Source organism: Kogia breviceps, chromosome 2, assembly GCF_026419965.1.
Source record: "Kogia breviceps isolate mKogBre1 chromosome 2, mKogBre1 haplotype 1, whole genome shotgun sequence".
NCBI lineage: Eukaryota > Metazoa > Chordata > Mammalia > Artiodactyla > Physeteridae > Kogia > Kogia breviceps.
The window spans coordinates 138,869,314-138,886,774 of NC_081311.1; the positions used below are offsets into that span (position 1 = coordinate 138,869,314).

The 17,461-nt window shown below is 41.4% G+C and overlaps 1 protein-coding gene across 1 annotated transcript in view; it reads right to left on the minus strand.

Moving 5' to 3' along the window:
- The window catches only part of LRP2 (LDL receptor related protein 2), a 196,246-nt gene that overhangs the window by 6,727 nt on the left and 172,058 nt on the right, over nucleotides 1–17,461 (minus strand). Inside the window, exons 64-75 of the mRNA XM_067027528.1 lie at nucleotides 15,534–15,665; nucleotides 14,377–14,508; nucleotides 12,541–12,684; nucleotides 10,682–10,847; nucleotides 8,952–9,080; nucleotides 7,433–7,653; nucleotides 6,480–6,656; nucleotides 3,378–3,497; nucleotides 1,711–1,801; nucleotides 946–1,013; nucleotides 641–758; nucleotides 7–136 (exon numbers count right to left, since the gene is read on the minus strand). Coding sequence (XP_066883629.1) covers nucleotides 7–136; nucleotides 641–758; nucleotides 946–1,013; nucleotides 1,711–1,801; nucleotides 3,378–3,497; nucleotides 6,480–6,656; nucleotides 7,433–7,653; nucleotides 8,952–9,080; nucleotides 10,682–10,847; nucleotides 12,541–12,684; nucleotides 14,377–14,508; nucleotides 15,534–15,665 — 1,628 coding nt within the window. The remainder of the gene's footprint in view (nucleotides 1–6; nucleotides 137–640; nucleotides 759–945; nucleotides 1,014–1,710; nucleotides 1,802–3,377; nucleotides 3,498–6,479; nucleotides 6,657–7,432; nucleotides 7,654–8,951; nucleotides 9,081–10,681; nucleotides 10,848–12,540; nucleotides 12,685–14,376; nucleotides 14,509–15,533; nucleotides 15,666–17,461) is intronic.

The window sequence follows — 17,461 nt, forward strand, 5'->3', positions numbered from 1 at the left end:
ACTCACCATCGCCATTGATCTGTCAATAGCAGACTCGGGCCCCAAACCAGATACTCCAATATCCATGTTCACATCATCCCCTGATCTGAAGGTCACCCCATTTCCATTTTCAGAGGATTTGCTAAGACTGCTTAAGCTGAAAAGAAGTAATCAGTGTCTTATTATTTTTAAAAAAACAATATTTTGCAATAGGATTCTTTCTTTGTAGCTTTTCCTAGCTCTTCCTTAAATGAAAGGCTCGATTCCCACTTCAAATTTACACATCACGTATGGGAATAAATTCTCTTAGTGACCTGGAAATGTTCGAGCACATTCCCAAATGCTTGAGATCGAGGAGAGGACCAGCTGGGCACTTGCAGAAAGAAAGTCTGGTCCCTCAAACAGCTGACGCTGTTCTACAGTGTAACCTCAACGTACAACCCTTTAGACTCTAAAATGTGATTTGTACTCAGGCTTCAGAGAAGCAATCAATTAAGACATTGTGATTTGAAGTGACTGCTTTAAGTTCACTATTTTTTGTTTCTGCAGAATAGATGAACAGCCTAGGATGCTTTTTTAACTTAAAAGAAAAACTAAGTTATTTACGTGGTTACAGATCACACAGACTTCTAAAATCAATATTCCACCTAATGAAACTGACCTTGACAGCTTGGGCAAAGAAGGCAAAAGGGAGCCAGTTTTCCTATAGTGGAAAAATCCTAAAGTCGCTAAAGCTCCAATTATGATGATCAGGATGATTGTCAACAGCACGGCCGCTGCTGTCAAAGAGGGAAGAAGAAGCAAACATATGAACATGAGGAGAAGGAAAAGAGCCAGTAGTCTTAGCAATAGGGACTGGGGGCTAGAACCATTCATTCTTCAAAAACTGAGTTAAACAGAATATAGACAACACTCAATTTAGTTACCATGATGCATTCCCATGTCCCTTGTATCCTTAAAACTTACTTGTTCCGGGAGGAATGCCTTTTGAAAGCCCTATTTCACAATATTCTCCCACGTAGGCACTAGGACATCTGAAAGGAAAAGAAGAATCATTCACAAGCTGTTGATTTCTTAGGCTCTGATTGTAATCTGACTGTGGAAATTCACTTTTGAGGGAATACTTGTGGCATCTACAGAATCAGCCTCAACAAATAAACCTATTGGTGTCTTCTCTAATCTATGGAATTCCTCCTTGGAGAGTGGAACTGGAAACCTTCATCGTGTTCTTTCCTTTGACATGCTTTCGTTAAATATCATCTTGGTCCACGTTAAGAGCTTTCTTGATAATTCTTTGCTCTCCAAATCTTTAGCCCAGTCTCTTCTCCTCGTGAGCGCCTAGCCCTATAACAGCTCTGCTGACAGCTGCTTTCCCACAATCCGATTATAATTAGCAATCTGAGGTGAGTAGGAAAATGGGGTAGTCGCTTCTCTAACTCCTTGCTCCCCAAAGCGTGGCCCACAGTTCTGTGGCTTCTCCCGGGAGCTTGTCAGAAATGCAGAATCCCTGTAAATGAGATGGGCATTTTTTCCAGAGCCCCAGGTGATTCTAACGCACATGATAGTTTGAGGAGCACTGGCTTAGTTCTCTGTGGACTCCCCCATTGGAGGGCAAGCTGGTTATGATGTGAAAATTAGCAAACTGGCAAGGTTCTTGTACTTGTTTTTCTGGCTACTCTGAGGTCTCAAATTCCCCCCAGAAGATGCAAGACCTACAGCATTCAGACTTACTTGCATTTGGGGAGGTCATTCTCCTCAAAATAGCAGTTTCCTCCGTTCATACACCTGCATGGAGGGGGCATGATGATAGGACTTTCGATCGCTGCAGAAAGAGAAAGCCACGCAGGTGTTAGTCAGCAGCACTCAGCAGAGCCCCCTACCATGCAAACCTGCTTCAGCCCAGGGCTGGAGTGGGGAGCCCATGTGGTGGGGCAGCTAATTAGTCTCCCTTTTAAATGTCACCTTCCCCTTAAGTCAGATGAATTTCTTTATCAATAAGGTCTTGGGGAGTAACATACATTTGGTAGGGAAAAAAAAGGCAGTTTATAGCATTTCCCCCCCCCCCAAAAAAAAAAAAAACAGTGGTGAGATACTAGACTCCAGAATATATACTAAAAGTTAAAAAGGACATTGTGGTAAAGGAAATCTCTTAGGACATTGACATTTTCTTTTGAAGTTTTCAGAATTCTTCTCTTTGAACCCAGTTAAAATCAAGAATTCACCTTAGGCACACCCCGAAACTTCCACTAAAGGCTCCAAAGCGTCAGCAATCCATTCATCAATAAACGGACACGTAGACAGATAAATAGCCGCTTAATGGACAGCTGGTTGGAGATCTCATTTTTTAAGACCTTCAAAATTGCCCTTGCTAAAGATTGTAATCTTGCCAATATTTCCCCAGTAGCACTGGGGTAAGAGCGGGGATAGGGGAAGGGGAGGGGCCAGTTTTTACTTGGTGAGTTCATGCTCTAAACCTGCCAATTTTTCAGCCTGGTTGGGAAGTCAACAGGAGGCACCTTGTTTAACCGCTTGCGCCCCCTGGTGGCAGAACATGGTTACGCCTCCTCATTTCCCCATCAGCTAAAGCAGAGGGAAGGGCCCAAGGATGTGAGCCGTAAAATGGGCCACCAGTGAACAGCAGGATGATTTTCTAACACCCTTATCAAGCATTGGATATTAGTTAGGGACCCTAACTAGTTACTCCCTATGGCTTATTAACTCCTTAATTTAAAAGAGTCACTGAAGAAAGGTCTTGCCAAGAATAGATCATCTATAGCATTTGGGACGAGAATTAAACCATTGCTTACTTACTTACTTACTTCCAGCTTCCATCTCCCAAGAGCATAAGGTACATTTTAAAACGTGGCCCTTTTTCAGTTGTCCAAACTTTGAAATGAGCATGTGGGAAATCCAGTGAACCTCCTCTAGGTCTCCCCTCCGTACTGGATAAGCGCCCCCGTCCCACCTCAGGAGCCTGGTTCTCCACCTTGAGGAGCTCCCGTTAAGACTGAATAGGTTCTGGGGCGATTGGGATCCAGTATGGGGTGGAGAAAGGAGGAAGAAGCCTTATAGAAAACTCACTCTTCGAAGTGTCTTTATAGACAACACAACGGTCGATTTAGGGGCACTGGATCTAAATCTCTGCAGATTTTGGCAAATAATTCTCAGAAATCATTGGCACACAAGATCTGTTTGGCCCCTTAAGTCCCACTCAGCTCTGTTCATATATTCCACATCTCCCATCCCTCTTTCTAGCCATCCCCACTCTATTCTGCAAGAGACCAGTAAACAGGGATTCTTCATGCTCCTGAAAAAGGTGAAGCATGGGTAAGGGAACCTACTAACGAAGGCAAAGGAGCTCTCCCAGGCCCCCATGGCTGCCCAGGCAGTGTCCCTACCTGCATCACACTCAGTGACGCTTCCTTCTATAAATTTGGAGCCTTGGGGACAGGCACAGGTGTATCCCTCAGGTCTCAGAAGGCAAAGGTGGCTGCAGACCTTTTTACAGCGGTTGGGCACTGGAAAGCAGAAGAGAACAGCGGTTAGCTTCTGAGGAGGGAATGAATACCCCAACCAAGGACATGCCCATCCACTGAGTTGTGGCCAGGTGACATCAGAGCCCAGGCAGCATCCCAACACCTTTAAGCCACATGCCACCTGGCAACTCACCCTCATTTATACTACCTTCCTTTGCCACCCCGCCAAAGTGGCACAGTCCCTCCCCGTGCCCTCCAACACACTTCTGTACCCCTCACATTTTCTTCTGGCATCATTTATCTCCCCTATTGCTCTGGCAGGTCTGGAAGGTAGGTGTCTGTCTGGTTCACTGCATGACCTCAAAAACCAATCAGCGAAGCAATCTGAGATATTTCTAAAAGGTCACTAAGACCCCATTATTATATCAAGATTTGTCATCACCCAAATTTGGATAGATCATAAAGTGTGGTCCAGCCAAAGCATACACTGGATGTGATTTCCACCCCTGCTCTCCACGGAAAACTTTCTTCGGGGCTTCAGTTTCATCATTTGCAAGATTAGGGAATTTAGAGCTCTGAGTATCAGAATCACCTGGGAGCTATTCACAATGATTGATGCCCTGTCACAGAAATCCAGATTTAAATTGCTCTGGGATGGAACTCAAGTATTACCATTAAAAGCGCCTCAGGTAATTCTAGAATCTTCTGAACACTAGCTTAGCATATATTATGATTTATCCAAGGATTAGGTCGTCTCTAAATTCCTTCTCAGACTAACATTCTATAATCCTGATTCTCAGTCATGCAAAAACGTGACCATGGACGAGGCATGGCTGTAAAAAGTCTCACTCAAAACCTGTCCCATGACCATTTCTTCAGCTCTCTAGTGCACAGCTTTCAAGTTTTAATGTCGTACAAATAACCTGGGGAATCGGATTCAAGAGGGCTGGGATGGGGCCTGAGAGTCTGCACTTCTAACTAGTCCCCGTATTGTACCAATGCTCCTGGTCCATGGCCCACACTATGAGTAGAGCAGGGATTCTCACAGTGTTGTTCCTGACCCAGCAACATCAGCATCACCCGGGAACTCGTCAGAAATGCACATTCCTAGGCCACCTGAGGCATATTAAGTCAGAAACCCCTCAGGTGGGACCCAGCAAGGCGCGTTCAACAAGCTCTCTAGACGTTTCTGACACGTGCTAAAATTGGAGAGCTATTGGTCCAGAGTAAATGCTAACCCAGCACAGCCGGCCTGAGTCTCTGGCCTACTCATCAATCAACACTTTGCAAAGGAGGCTCAGAGTACCAGCTGGCTGAGATGCTTTCCAGGGAAAGTCTCCAGATTTTCCTCTGCCTGACTCCTGGGCTGTCCTCTCTACAGGGGCCAGAGGGGGCTCCGCAGGTATACTGGGCTCTCCCCTCCTGCCCTTGAAGCTGCCAAACATAAGAGCTGAGCTGCAGGAGCATTTAGGACACAAGAGCCATTATATCGGCGGGGTCTGGAATGTTTTGGAGAAGGACTGGAGAAGGGTAATCACTACCAGCAACACAACAGGGCTAAGCCCTAGCAAAGGCATTTGCCGCCAGTGTAATCTCCTGGGAGCCTCCGTTCTGCACTTCAATTTGTCAAGACTGATTCAGGCTCTCAGAGTATCAGAGAACTCAGGGGGACCTCAGGCTCCACATCTGTTTCAATTTGTCAAGACTGATTCAGGCTCTCAGAGTATCAGAGAACTCAGGGGGACCTCAGGCTCCACATCTGTTTCACATGCAGGGATCAGAAGGGAGGTGACTTGTCAAAGGCCACACAGCCACAGAATGCAATCTGGAACTGGGTACACTGATAACTGGACCAGAACAGAAAGGTGCTGAGCTTTGGGGTGAATGGCATTGAGTTTAAAAACTATTTCTGGGTTTAAAGCTTATCCACTGGTTGTGTGACTTGGGTGCACCAGTTACTAAATCTTTCCTATTGTCAGTTTCCTTACTTGTGAGATGAGAATTAAACCTCTTTATAAGTTTGGGAGAAGATTAATTGAAGAAGCAGATGTCTGGGTTAATCCTGAAGAGAGAATCTGGCATATAGAACTTAATAAAAGTCTATTTCCTTTCCTCACTTCAAAAATGTCCTTTCCCACTATACATTATTGATACTCTATAAAATAGACAACTGATGGGAACTTACTGTATAGCACAGGGAACTCTACCTAATACACTGTGGTAACCTAAATGGGAAGGAAGTCCAAAAGGGAGGGGATATCTGTATGTGTATGGCTGATACATTTTGTTGTGCAGTGGAGGCTAACACAACATTGTAAAGCAACCATACTCCAATAAAAATTAATTTTAAAAAAAGGAAGATAGTTCCAAAAAAAGATTTGATAGAATATTTTGATATATAATTATCTATATCTGAAATAAAAATCATTAAAGACATCAGTGAATAAAAATGTGCCCATGGGCAAAAAATAATGTCCTTTCCCTTTCACATTACTCCACAAAATGATGAAGGATGAATTAGAACACAGGTAACCTGAGGAAGCAGGACCCAGAACTCAGAAAATGAGAAAGAAGGGAGGATGTAGAAACGCATCCTTTAAGTTTTAAGCTAAGGCTCGCATAGCTCAGGATGACTTGACTAGCCTGGCCTTGCAACTGCTAGAGTGGGTAGGACTTCTGATGTCCACGAAGCCTATTATGTGACTTGGCAACCCAACTCACATTTAGCAGGGGGTCTGACACCTACTGGATTCTGTGGCCTAAGAGGACAACCCCACACCTCCAAGCAGCAACAAGGACTGAAGTGTCTTTACTCCTTATCTGCTGGTGGTGTGCATCATTTCATTCGACCTCCAATTTTATCTTCTTTGGTCAAAACGGTTAAAATACACACAGACGCAGACACCCCCCCCCCCCCCGACACACACACACATGTTTCAGGCACAGGGAGATCAGCCTATTATGATCCACCACCATTTTCCAAAAGAAATATAGCCATTAATTTGAAATAAGGTTGGTGACTACCTGACTGATTATATCTCCATTGATGGAAGATTCGAACTTGAGTGAGCCAAGGGTTCACTATCAGCAATTTCTCTTTCTCGTCTCGCCCAAATTTATCTTGGATCCATACTTCTCCCTTATCCTTAGATGTCCAGTATAACTGGCTCTCGAAGATGTCCAGACTATAAGGGGTCATTGCTGCTCACCCACAGGGGAAAAGCAAAACAAAACAAGGTTACTGAAAAGAAGATACCTGAGCCCCACTTCTATGTCAGAAGTCAAACTGCTTGGATCAATCTCTTAGGCAACACCTTAAAATTCCAGCAACATTCAGGCAGACTCTCTGTACACACGACCATGAAAGTGTGCTGCACCAGGAGATCCAGATGACAGAAATTAAAATAGATCAATGCCTACCGAATGACACCAGTTATATAGGGGACTCGCTCACTTTCAAGTTGCTGTTTTTATTTTCTTTTTAGAAAACAATCTGTATGGCAGAGATCTTTTTTCTCTGTGAACATGAGACACCACTTATCAGAAAAACCTGTTACATGCTGGACTGTTGCAGTTCTGTAGAGTCTAGATAAGAAAACAAAATGCTTCTCTCCTAGATGTTTCCAGTTGTGCATAAAAAGCAATCTAGCACATTAAAAACTAATGTACCTAGAAGTGGTTAGACATGGATTACCATTGGAACACATGATGGCCATCTCTATCAGAGCAACCTAACAAGAAACGGTTATTTCAACATCTGCTGCTGACAGCAGGTTTTAAAAATTAGGCAAAAAGGACTTAATAATTGCTAATAGATCACTTGCATTTAAATCAGCAGCTGGGAGCTGGGCAGAGTGGTACCTAAGAAACCATAAAAAGCATCTCCTAAGATTAGGGTTCCTTCTTACGAAAATGGGCAAAGAGACTGGAAATACATTAATTATTTAATATATGAAATTCTAAGTGAAATTTCTAACCTGCAATTGCAACAATCCTCCTATCGGTCCCATCATATTTGATGGTTTCAATAATGTCCTCCTTGAGGTCACTCCAGTAGATCCGGTCACCATTCACATAATCTATACAAAGGCCGGTTGGCCAACCGAGGTCCTCCTGAACCAGGACTTTCCGACGCTGCCCATCCATCCAAGCAGACTCTATTTTAGGTTCTTTGCCCCAGTCAGTCCAGTACATAAACCTGTAACAGAAGGTTTCCTCATGGCAGCATTTCATCTAGTGGAGAAATCAACTGGTTTTCAAAGAGGCTGGGGTCCTAAATGATGCTATTTTTATACTTTACACAAGACAGGGAGAGAAAGGGGGGAGCCTGTGCATCAGTGATCTATTCTTCCTGAGAACAGCATTTTCCCAATAGAAACTGGACAGCCCTGTCCAAAGATATATATCCAGACCTTTTAAAATATATAATCACAAAAGCTGTTCATTCTTCAAAAAATATTTCTTGAATGCCCGCTGTGTGAGAAGCCACTCTCCTGTGTTTGGAACGTATCAGAGAACAAAGCAGATTCCTTCCCTCATGGAGCTTACATTCTAACTCTTTGAAAAGGTATTACTTTGCATGCAATTAATACTTAATTGTAGAACAACTGAGTAGACCAGGGACTGTACACTTTAAACATCTAGAAAGGATCAGGCAGGCAAGATAAATGGGTAGAACAGGGCAGCTATGAATGTAGAGTGATGGGCAAACACTGCATCAAGCAAAGCCCTGTCTAAGAGTTCCAGGCAACACCGCGTCAAGGAAGGCATACCTACCTAACTTTACCAGTTCTGATTTTTCAAGCCAAAAATACAAATATTTATTTTTAATTTAAATGTTATCTACTGGGCTTCCCTGGTGGCGCAGTGGTTGAGAATCCGCCTGCCGATCCAGGAGATACGGGTTCGTGCCCTGGTCCGGGAAGATCCCACATGTCGCGGAGCAACTAAGCCCGTGAGCCATGGCCGCTAGGCCTGCGTGTCCGGAGCCTGTGCTCCGCAACGGGAGAGGCCACAACAGTGAGAGGCCCGCATACAGCAAAAAAAAATAAAATAAAAATAAAATAAAATAAAAATAAATGTTATCTACTAAGTTTACCAAACAAACCCTTAAAGCTCTGTGAAGTTCAAGTCCAATAAGTGTATGGGCCATATTTAGCCCATCAGCCACCATTTTGCAATGTCTAGTCTAAACCAATCATCAGGTGTTGCTCAATCCTTAAATTCTGTTGAGAAATGTGTGGGTTTTAGACAAACTGGGCTGTTGAAAAAGTGTGGCCAGAGGCCTTCCCCTGACACAGTGTCCATCTTCTGAAGCCTGTTTTGCCCTAAGTGACCTTTAGGGCATATTATAATTCTTGAAAATAGTCATAGGTGTCATTTAAAAAAGTCCCAGGACAATTTCAGTACAATTAGGAAAAAATAATTGAAGATATAATTTTTTTGAGAATCCAATGGAAAATATCTAGAACATTAAGGACTCCTTCAAGTACTTACCCTAGTTTGGGATTCACAACTATCGCAGCTGGTTGATCCAGTTGAGTGGAAATCAGCCACTTTCTGTACCTTCCATCAAGTTCAGCCACCTCGATCCGCTGACTCCTGGCATCTGACCAGTAAATATGCCTGAATTTAGAGAAACAAAGTTAAACAATTGAAAAGTCTAGACTGGACTTCTGGGGAAGAGGTGTGAAGATGAGAGCATTTAGTTTGGAAGTTCTGGCCAACAAGACAGCTACTCAGACACCAGTGATGAGAGCACAGCCTCCCTCTCCCAGGAATGCCCCAATCTCTTCAGCCAAGGGGACGTCTGTAGAAAGTTACAAGTGATGGGGTGTCGGATGAAGGGGATATTCAGCCAAAGCAGCTGTATCAGCCAGGATTGGTAATGATGATGAACCTCACATCCAGCATTATTATGAGACAATTGCTTCTAGATAGGAGTTGTGAGGCACTGTTGGCCTTTCATTCTGACTGCCTGTGAGTTGGCTTCCTCCTCAGCCAAGAGCCCATTGGAATCACTAGGCATCTGGGCATCAGCTCCAAGGATGAGTGGAAATAGCCATTCAAAATAACAAACTCAGCAAAGCCATCCGGCCCTTATTCCATCCCTGAGCCTTCAGGTCTCAGTCTCTTACAAGCAGAAAGAGTTCCAGCAGTTGCTTAAATTTACTCATTCATTAAGGCTGAGAAAGAGGTAAAACTTCAAACAAGAAAACAGATCTGCCATTGCATGGTTGGTTTGAAGAAGGAAGTGCTAAAGTCTAGAGTTTCCAGTTCATGACTCTCTGAGGTCTTGTTTCCTGACAGAAGTTGCTGAAATGAGTCTCCTGTTATGCTGCAGGCACAGTGGGACCTACTTAACTTCTGTAGAGATGCTCAAGTCTTCTAAGAGCACCAGACAAGTGAGTGAAAATTAATTAATACTACAAAGGATTCTCTGTTCTCCCAGAGTGCAGCAAACATTTTCCTTTATTAATTCATTTCAAGGACATAAGAGGTTCTACAAATGGTTGAATTCTGATTGTAATGTAATCACTTTCCCACAAACGTCATTCCAACCCAAGGCTCTTCCTTGAAGAAGGAGCTTATTAATTCTTCCACATCAGTTTGCCTCTCATGCATGTATCTGATGACAAACCTACTTAAGGTTCTTATTTAGGTATCATCCAAAATGTCTGGCTCTGGTCCCTGAAGTTCTAGAAGGTGTAGAAGAACAGATCGAAGCTAACAGCTCTATTAACTCAAACCCAAAGATTAAACAGGGAAGTCAAATTTCCAATCTGTTCAGACAACATAGCTTCCTAAAAACACAACATGTGGATTGTTCCTCCTCAAAATAATACCATAAAGAAACATGTTTCATCTCAACTGCTTTGCTGGTAGAATGTAAGGCTGTCCCATTTCTTCACAAAATGAACAGCGCTGCCATACTGATAGTTCATTTTAGAATCCAGAACTCTGTTGGCAAGAAGGCTCTCCTAGATAAAATATAAAATCTTGACCTTGGGGCTTTCCCAAAATTTTCATGGCACACATAGAATATAGGAAGTGATGATGTTTATATGACACAATGGGGAAGCAGAGGTAGTTGCTGAGGCTACAGGAAGCTCAGGCGTCACCCAGCTGCCCCTGAGGCTGAGTGTGCCCATAATCTGGGCCAGTTTAACTCATGTGCCATGGCCAGGAAAATAGGATAGGCAAGAGGAGAATGAGGCTAAACTTACCTTCCAACCCAGTCCACTGCTAATCCATCTGGCTGCACTATGTATTTCAGATCCAGGTTAACTTCCTTCACAGGATTATTTCTGCCAGATTCAAAGTTAGGGATGTAGGCACGTTTGATAGCACCAAAATTAGAGCCGTGCCCTAGCACAGTGTAATATACAACACCTGCCGAGGCAAGACACACAGGTCAGTTTCCTGTTAGGAACACCATGTAAGGGAGGAACTGGGTCTAATCAGGTGAAGTACTGTTCATTCATTGACACCTCTACCTCTTTGTTGTTCCTATAATACTAATAATTCAATTCAACCACTATGATCAAACCTCAAAATCTATCATACTTGAGCTATTAGCTACAAATGCTTCAATTGATAACTTATTGACTCTTAGTCCTCTCTATTTGAAGGTAATCCATTAAAATATATTTCAGCCTATTTACCCCCATTAGGATCATGTTCTAGTTTCCAAAACAGAACATATAGATAAACCAGGGGCAAATTGCTAAGAGTTTGAGTCCATACTAGCAATAAAGGAGCTGTGTAGATGAGAAGTCTTATTTTATGTATAGACTAAAGGATATTGGACAGCAGGCATTTTAAAAAGTATAGGAAGAAGGAGACGTAAGAGGGAGGGGATATGGGGATATGGGGATATGTATAGCTGATTCACTTTGCTGTACAGCAGAAACTAACACAATATTGTAAAGCAATTATACTCCAGTAAAGATGTTTAAAAAAAGAAAAGCATAGGAAGACTGTGAGTTTCAAGGCACATACTTTCTTAGGTATGAACCATTCTTTTTTAAGATTTTGTTTGATGTGGACCACTTTTAAAGTCTTTACTGAATTTATTATGATACTGCTTCTGTTTTATGTTTTGGTTTTTTTGGCCACGAGGTATGTGGGATCTTAGCTCCCTGACCAGGGATCAAACCCACACCCCCTGCACTGGAAAGCGAAGTCTTAACCACTTTACCTCCAGGGAAGTCCCTGAACCATTCTTGAAACAGCAATAAATCTTACATAGTTAGTTTGCAAAGCATTTTCATATCTGTCATTTCACTTGGTTTTCAAAACAACTCTCAGAGGGAGGCAGGCCGAACAAGATTATTGCTTTTATTTTACAGATAAGAAATGGAGATCCAGAGAATTGTTACAATTATTTAAGGTCATAAAGCCAGTAGATGAGGGAGACAGGCATAGAACACAAGTTTTCCTGCCCCACTACCGTCTCCCACATGCCATACAGAGCCATGAGAGACTCCACAGTAAGCATCATTCATTTTTCCTTCATTGAACACCCACCACACACACTGTACTATATGCTGGGTCAGATGCCAGGCATGTAGAGATGAATTCGATTCAATCTCTGTCTCCAAAGAGCACACAGTTAAGATGTAGGGAGAAAAATACGTGGACAATTAGCTATAACTCAACATAACATGTGCTTTAGAAGAAGCGTGTATAAAATGCTACAGGCTCACAGAACTGTGCCAGGAGGGATTATCAAAGACATCAGAGGGGAGGTGACTTTGAACTGGGTCTTTGAGTAGAAATTTTCCAAGCGTACAACGGTGGGGAAGGCAAGGGCAAAGACAAGGAGATAGTAAACAAAGGGACATGAGGTGATCCAGAAAGGATAGTCCCCAGAAATGGGAGAAGGTTCAGTGAGAAGGTGGGAAACATTGGCTGGGACACACGGCCACAGCTAAATTATCTGGAGCATGCTGGGTGGGAGGAGCATCCTCTTCCACTCAGGCAACAACATTCACTCATTAGAAATAAATTCCTCAAAGTTCAACACTTTATAATTCAATGTATTCAACTGCTATCAATGACTGATGTCACAGTTCATACTCACTGAGGCCTGTGCCCTCTGGATCCCAATCGTAATCCATAGCCTGAATGCGTTCCTGGTCTTCAAGGTACTCTGAGAACTTCTCAGATGAGAGATTGTATTTTCGAATTCGCACGTATTCGGGCAGTAACAGCAAAGGAGGGTTACCTGTAACCAAATGAAGGGCTGATTAATCTGTTTGAATGCTACATGAACTTTTGTTTATAATAGTAGGATATAAAACAGCAGATATCCTCCATGCCCTTAAAAAACAAAACAAAACAAAAATGAATTTTTCTAAAAATTGATCTCTGTTAATGAACAGAGCGGACCATCAACTGGGTTGCAAAATCTGTGACTGTCGACATCCTTGTCTCCATTTCAGGTAGAAAGCTAACATTTCTGTTAGGGATATTATCAGTTCTTTATCTTTGGGCAACAGTTTAAAGTTAAGCCAAGACTGAGACCCCTGGATATCTACTTCTTTTTCACTGATTTTTTTTTTCACTGACAGTAAAACAGACAAGATTGTAGACATTCAGACTCACAGAAGAAATACAATATGTAAAGTCATACTAAAAGTTTACCCGGAAGTCCTCATTTCCCATTCTTTACTGACAGATTTGAATGATTATTTTAGCAGGCAATCAGCTCTGTGACCCGATTTAGCTTCTAGCTAATGACAAAAAACAGCTTGTTCTTGGTTTAAAAATTTTTTTTCTTTACTTAAAGCAGCTATGTAAATGGTGACTCATTCCAAGATGCATTGCCTAGAATTTTAAAAATTTAATTGACTTGCATAATGTCAATCGAATCTAACTTAAGTAACTTTTGAAAGTTCATTTTATATACTTCCTTTATCTTGACATAATGTTTTATATAAATATTCTAATTTATTTCAGTCATCTCGTTAGTTAAGAGTTAAACATTTTCTAATTTGCTGCTTAATTACCACACCAACTGTTCAAATGCCTCTACCCTAGTTTTCCTTCAGTGTCAAAAATGCTTGGAGGATAAAATATTTAAGTATGCTAGTCAGATGTACGCTTTAAAAGCCCAATTTGTATGAAGAAATTGAACAGCCATTTTACCCTTCATTTGCAAAATAAAAATGCTATTTTCTTATCAAGTCCTTAAAACTCATTTACAAACTTTAAATTCAAATCTATAAGATCATAAAGACCCCTTAACTGAGATATGCTGATTTAGATCAGACCTCTGGAAATCTGGACTACAATACTTCTGACTTTTATTGTCACTTCTATCTGGTATTTATTACTGCTTTCACTCAGGCCTGATTCTCAAATATTGGCATTAACCTAAAATGTAAAGTTAATGATTGAAGTCGCAAATAAGCCAATGCTTTCTGTCTGTGATCAGTAGTCCATGAACAATAAAAAACCATTTCTCAAGAGAATGTCCCTGATTTGCCCCAACTGACCTGTGACCCATTGAATGGAATGTTTTTTGTGACCCGCTTTGGATTACTGGGGCTCAAACCTTGACCTCAGTGGACTGGGAGCTTTTGGTGACCACCATCCTACAGGGAAGCACTTGTTTGAATCCTCTGGAGAGTGACATCTTGTCCACTTTTTGAAGTTTCTATCCAGGTGGACCAGAGGCTAAATCCAGAACAATATGTAACCCCTGACTCTTGTTTTAACTCCTATGTATTTGTTGGGGGGTTGTAGTTAGTGTTTTAATTTGGCAGGGGAGGAGAGAGGAGAAGAGGGTGGATGGGTGTTGGAAGAGAAGTAGCTGGTGAATTTACAAAATAAGACTCTAAAGTTTATTTCCTGGTATACTGTACTCATCAGCATTGCTGAGTACATCAGTTAATCCCTAGGTCAACCATCCTACCGTCAGCTGCACACCGTCCTCCATGGCTGTCACTCACGGACCTGAACCCTTCAGCGCAGGAACACTCGTAACCTCCTTTGGTGTTAAGGCAGTTCTGGGGACAAACCCCAAATTGCTCACATTCGTTGATGTCTGTAGGCAAAATAAAACCAAGTAGGCAACATCTGCTCCCATCCATTCCTTAGAGACCCCGCTTCTGTTTAAATCCATATTCACAAGCAATAAGGATAAGAAGAGTGCAGATGAACATAAGCAATGATGCCAATGTTTGTGGAACACTGACCAAGTTTCAGACACTGTTTCACATGCTTTTCAAGTTTTTTCCTCATTTAATCTTCCAACAAGATTCTCTGAGGTAGGGACTATTACTGAACCCAAAGTCCCAAAGACCAGATTTAAATGGAAGCAGTCTTACTCTGTACAACAGCAGAACAAGATTTTCCCTTCGGGGAAGCAGCTGTTGTGCTGTTGATGTTTGGTACCACTTCCCTCCTGCTAATTGGCTTCAGAAAGGGAAGTCATTGGTTGGTTTTTTCATTCAGTTCTTAAGATTCAGCCCTTAAAAGAACTATTCTAATCGTCTGAGTATGGCACATCATGAGATAGGAACAGTAAATTCAAATGATCAAATACACCTAAAATCATACTTGATATTTACCATTCTTGATAAGCTCCCTTACGACTCCACACCTGGGAATTCATTTCCATCTGATGTAAGGAGGTATGTAATAAATACGTGTTGTTTGAAGAAAGTAAGGCTTGTGTTGTATGGCTGATTCACTTTGTTATACAGCAGAAACTAACACAACATTGTAAAGCAATTATACTCCAATAAAGATGTTAAAAAGTAAAAAAAGAAAATTTGATCTCAGACACTGGTAGAGTAAGTAGCCATCATCACTCAGGTCTTCATTAATCATATCAATTTCACAGACATTACTGAAGATGAGCTATGACCCAATGCTCTGCAAGGCACCAGTAAGATAGCCTGGGGGAAAAGCAACTGGCATCCTTGAGTCATGGTCCTAGCTCATGAACTAGGACCATGAGCTTAGCCCCATGAAGGGAATTAAACCTTGTTTAGTAAAAGTGAATGAATGGAGAATCTAAAAAGTACAAGGTTCTCCCTAATAGGAATTGGAGGAAATATACTCTACCTTCACAGGAGTTTCTGTCGAAACTACTGGCTTCAAACCCAGGTCTACAGGAGCAGATGAATCCTCCTTCACTTAATTGGGTACAGTTGTGTTCACACAGATTTTCAGCACATGACCTTTCTTTTCCTGTATCTGAAAAACAAAATCCCAGCATTACAAATGAAAAGTACAAAGCACATCAGCCACAAATAAACATTCAGTTTCAAAAACGCAAAATAAAGCACAATGACCTTCAATGGAATGCTGCCCTTAGATTTCATACTTAAAAGTTTTATATGTGAAACTCTTATAATAAAGGTCTAGTCTGAGCTCTTAACAATGACACATTGCTAAATAAGTCTGTTCAGATTTTCTATTTCTTCCTGAAGCAGTTTTAGTACTTTTTGTCTAAGAATTTATCCATTTCACCTAAGTTGTCTAATGCGTTGGCATGAAGTTTCTCGTAGTATTTCTCTATTACCTTTTGAATTTCTGTAAGGTTGGTAAGGTCTCCACAGCATTGCTCAATAAATGTGACCCTATTTTTATCAACATGAATAGCCTTGAGCCAGTCACATAACCTCTCTGAGTCTCAAGTACATCATGAGGCTCTGTGATTTCCTCCCCAGCTCTAAAATCTACAATGTGATTAGGGATCCCAGGAGGTAAAAATTTCGGGACCAAGTGTTCCCTTGAATGAGTTATACTCTTGTGAAGCAAGAGTCTTTAACAAGAGCAGAACCCTATAACATTATGAGATTCATCCTCAAATGTCAAGACCTTCCTGTAACTTTTTTCATTTGAAAACAATCCCATTTTCATTCATAATACAAGAGGTCTCACCCAACCCAGATACATGATACTCTATTTTGGAAGTAGACACTCTATTTTCCATTTTATGAAGAAGGAATAAGAACTACCAGACAGAGAAATAGCAGATCAATCTATCTCTGTAATCACATAAATAATATTTGCAACCTGAGGTTAACTTCTTTTCTTTATCCCTCAATGGTATGAGAAAAATGTTAATGTCTTTCCTTTCATGATTTTTAAATATTTTTAAAACAGAAAGCATATGTCCAAAACACTTCAGTGATCCTCTTTAAAAGAAAAGGAGGAGGATGAGGAAGAGAAAGGAAAAGAAAAGGAAAGCAAGTGGATTAGCAGCATCCAAGAACTGGTGTTTTAAATAAGAATTCTATGTCTTAGTCAAATTAGCCCACTGCAGTAAGACCTAATTCCATATCACAGATCCACTTAATATCTGAAAAGAAATGCTGCTTCCATACCATATTAATGCCTGTGATACCTATTTCCTTTAAATAAACCCTGCTTTTAATTAAATGTCATTTGAATTTAAAGTACTGCGGTTAATTAAGGCTTTTAATTGGCACAGGTAACTAAAAGAGAAACCAATGTTTGACCTAAGCCTAACTTGGAAATATTCCAAAGTCCTGGAACCATTCACATATCAGTCTCTAGGCAGCAGAACCCAAATCTACCTTTGGGTTTTACAAATTCCATCATGTTTATGCTTTTTAAATATTTAATCAAGTCAGATTATTATGTCAAAAACTCCAGGCCCCATTGAGAAAGTGTGTGAAACAAATGGCAAATCAACTCAATATGGCTGATTCTTCATCTTCCTTTGTAACCCACAAAGGAGAAAATTTGCCAGGAAATCTTTGGGGCGCCTCAGAAAAAGGCGATTAAAGCCCACAAAATTGAAAGCATGTGGAGCTAACTAAGGTGACTAAGTCCAGATTTGTAGGGTTTGAAGAACTCCCTCCTTTTTCCTAAGAAGAAATCAAAGCCTGACGAAGTCAGTATGTACTCAAAGTGGCACAGCTAGCTGCAGAGGAACTAGAAGCTGGCTCTTCCAGACTGCAGTCCCAGGACTGTTCAAATTCTGCCTCTGCCACTCTATGTGACCTCAAGCAAGTTACTTA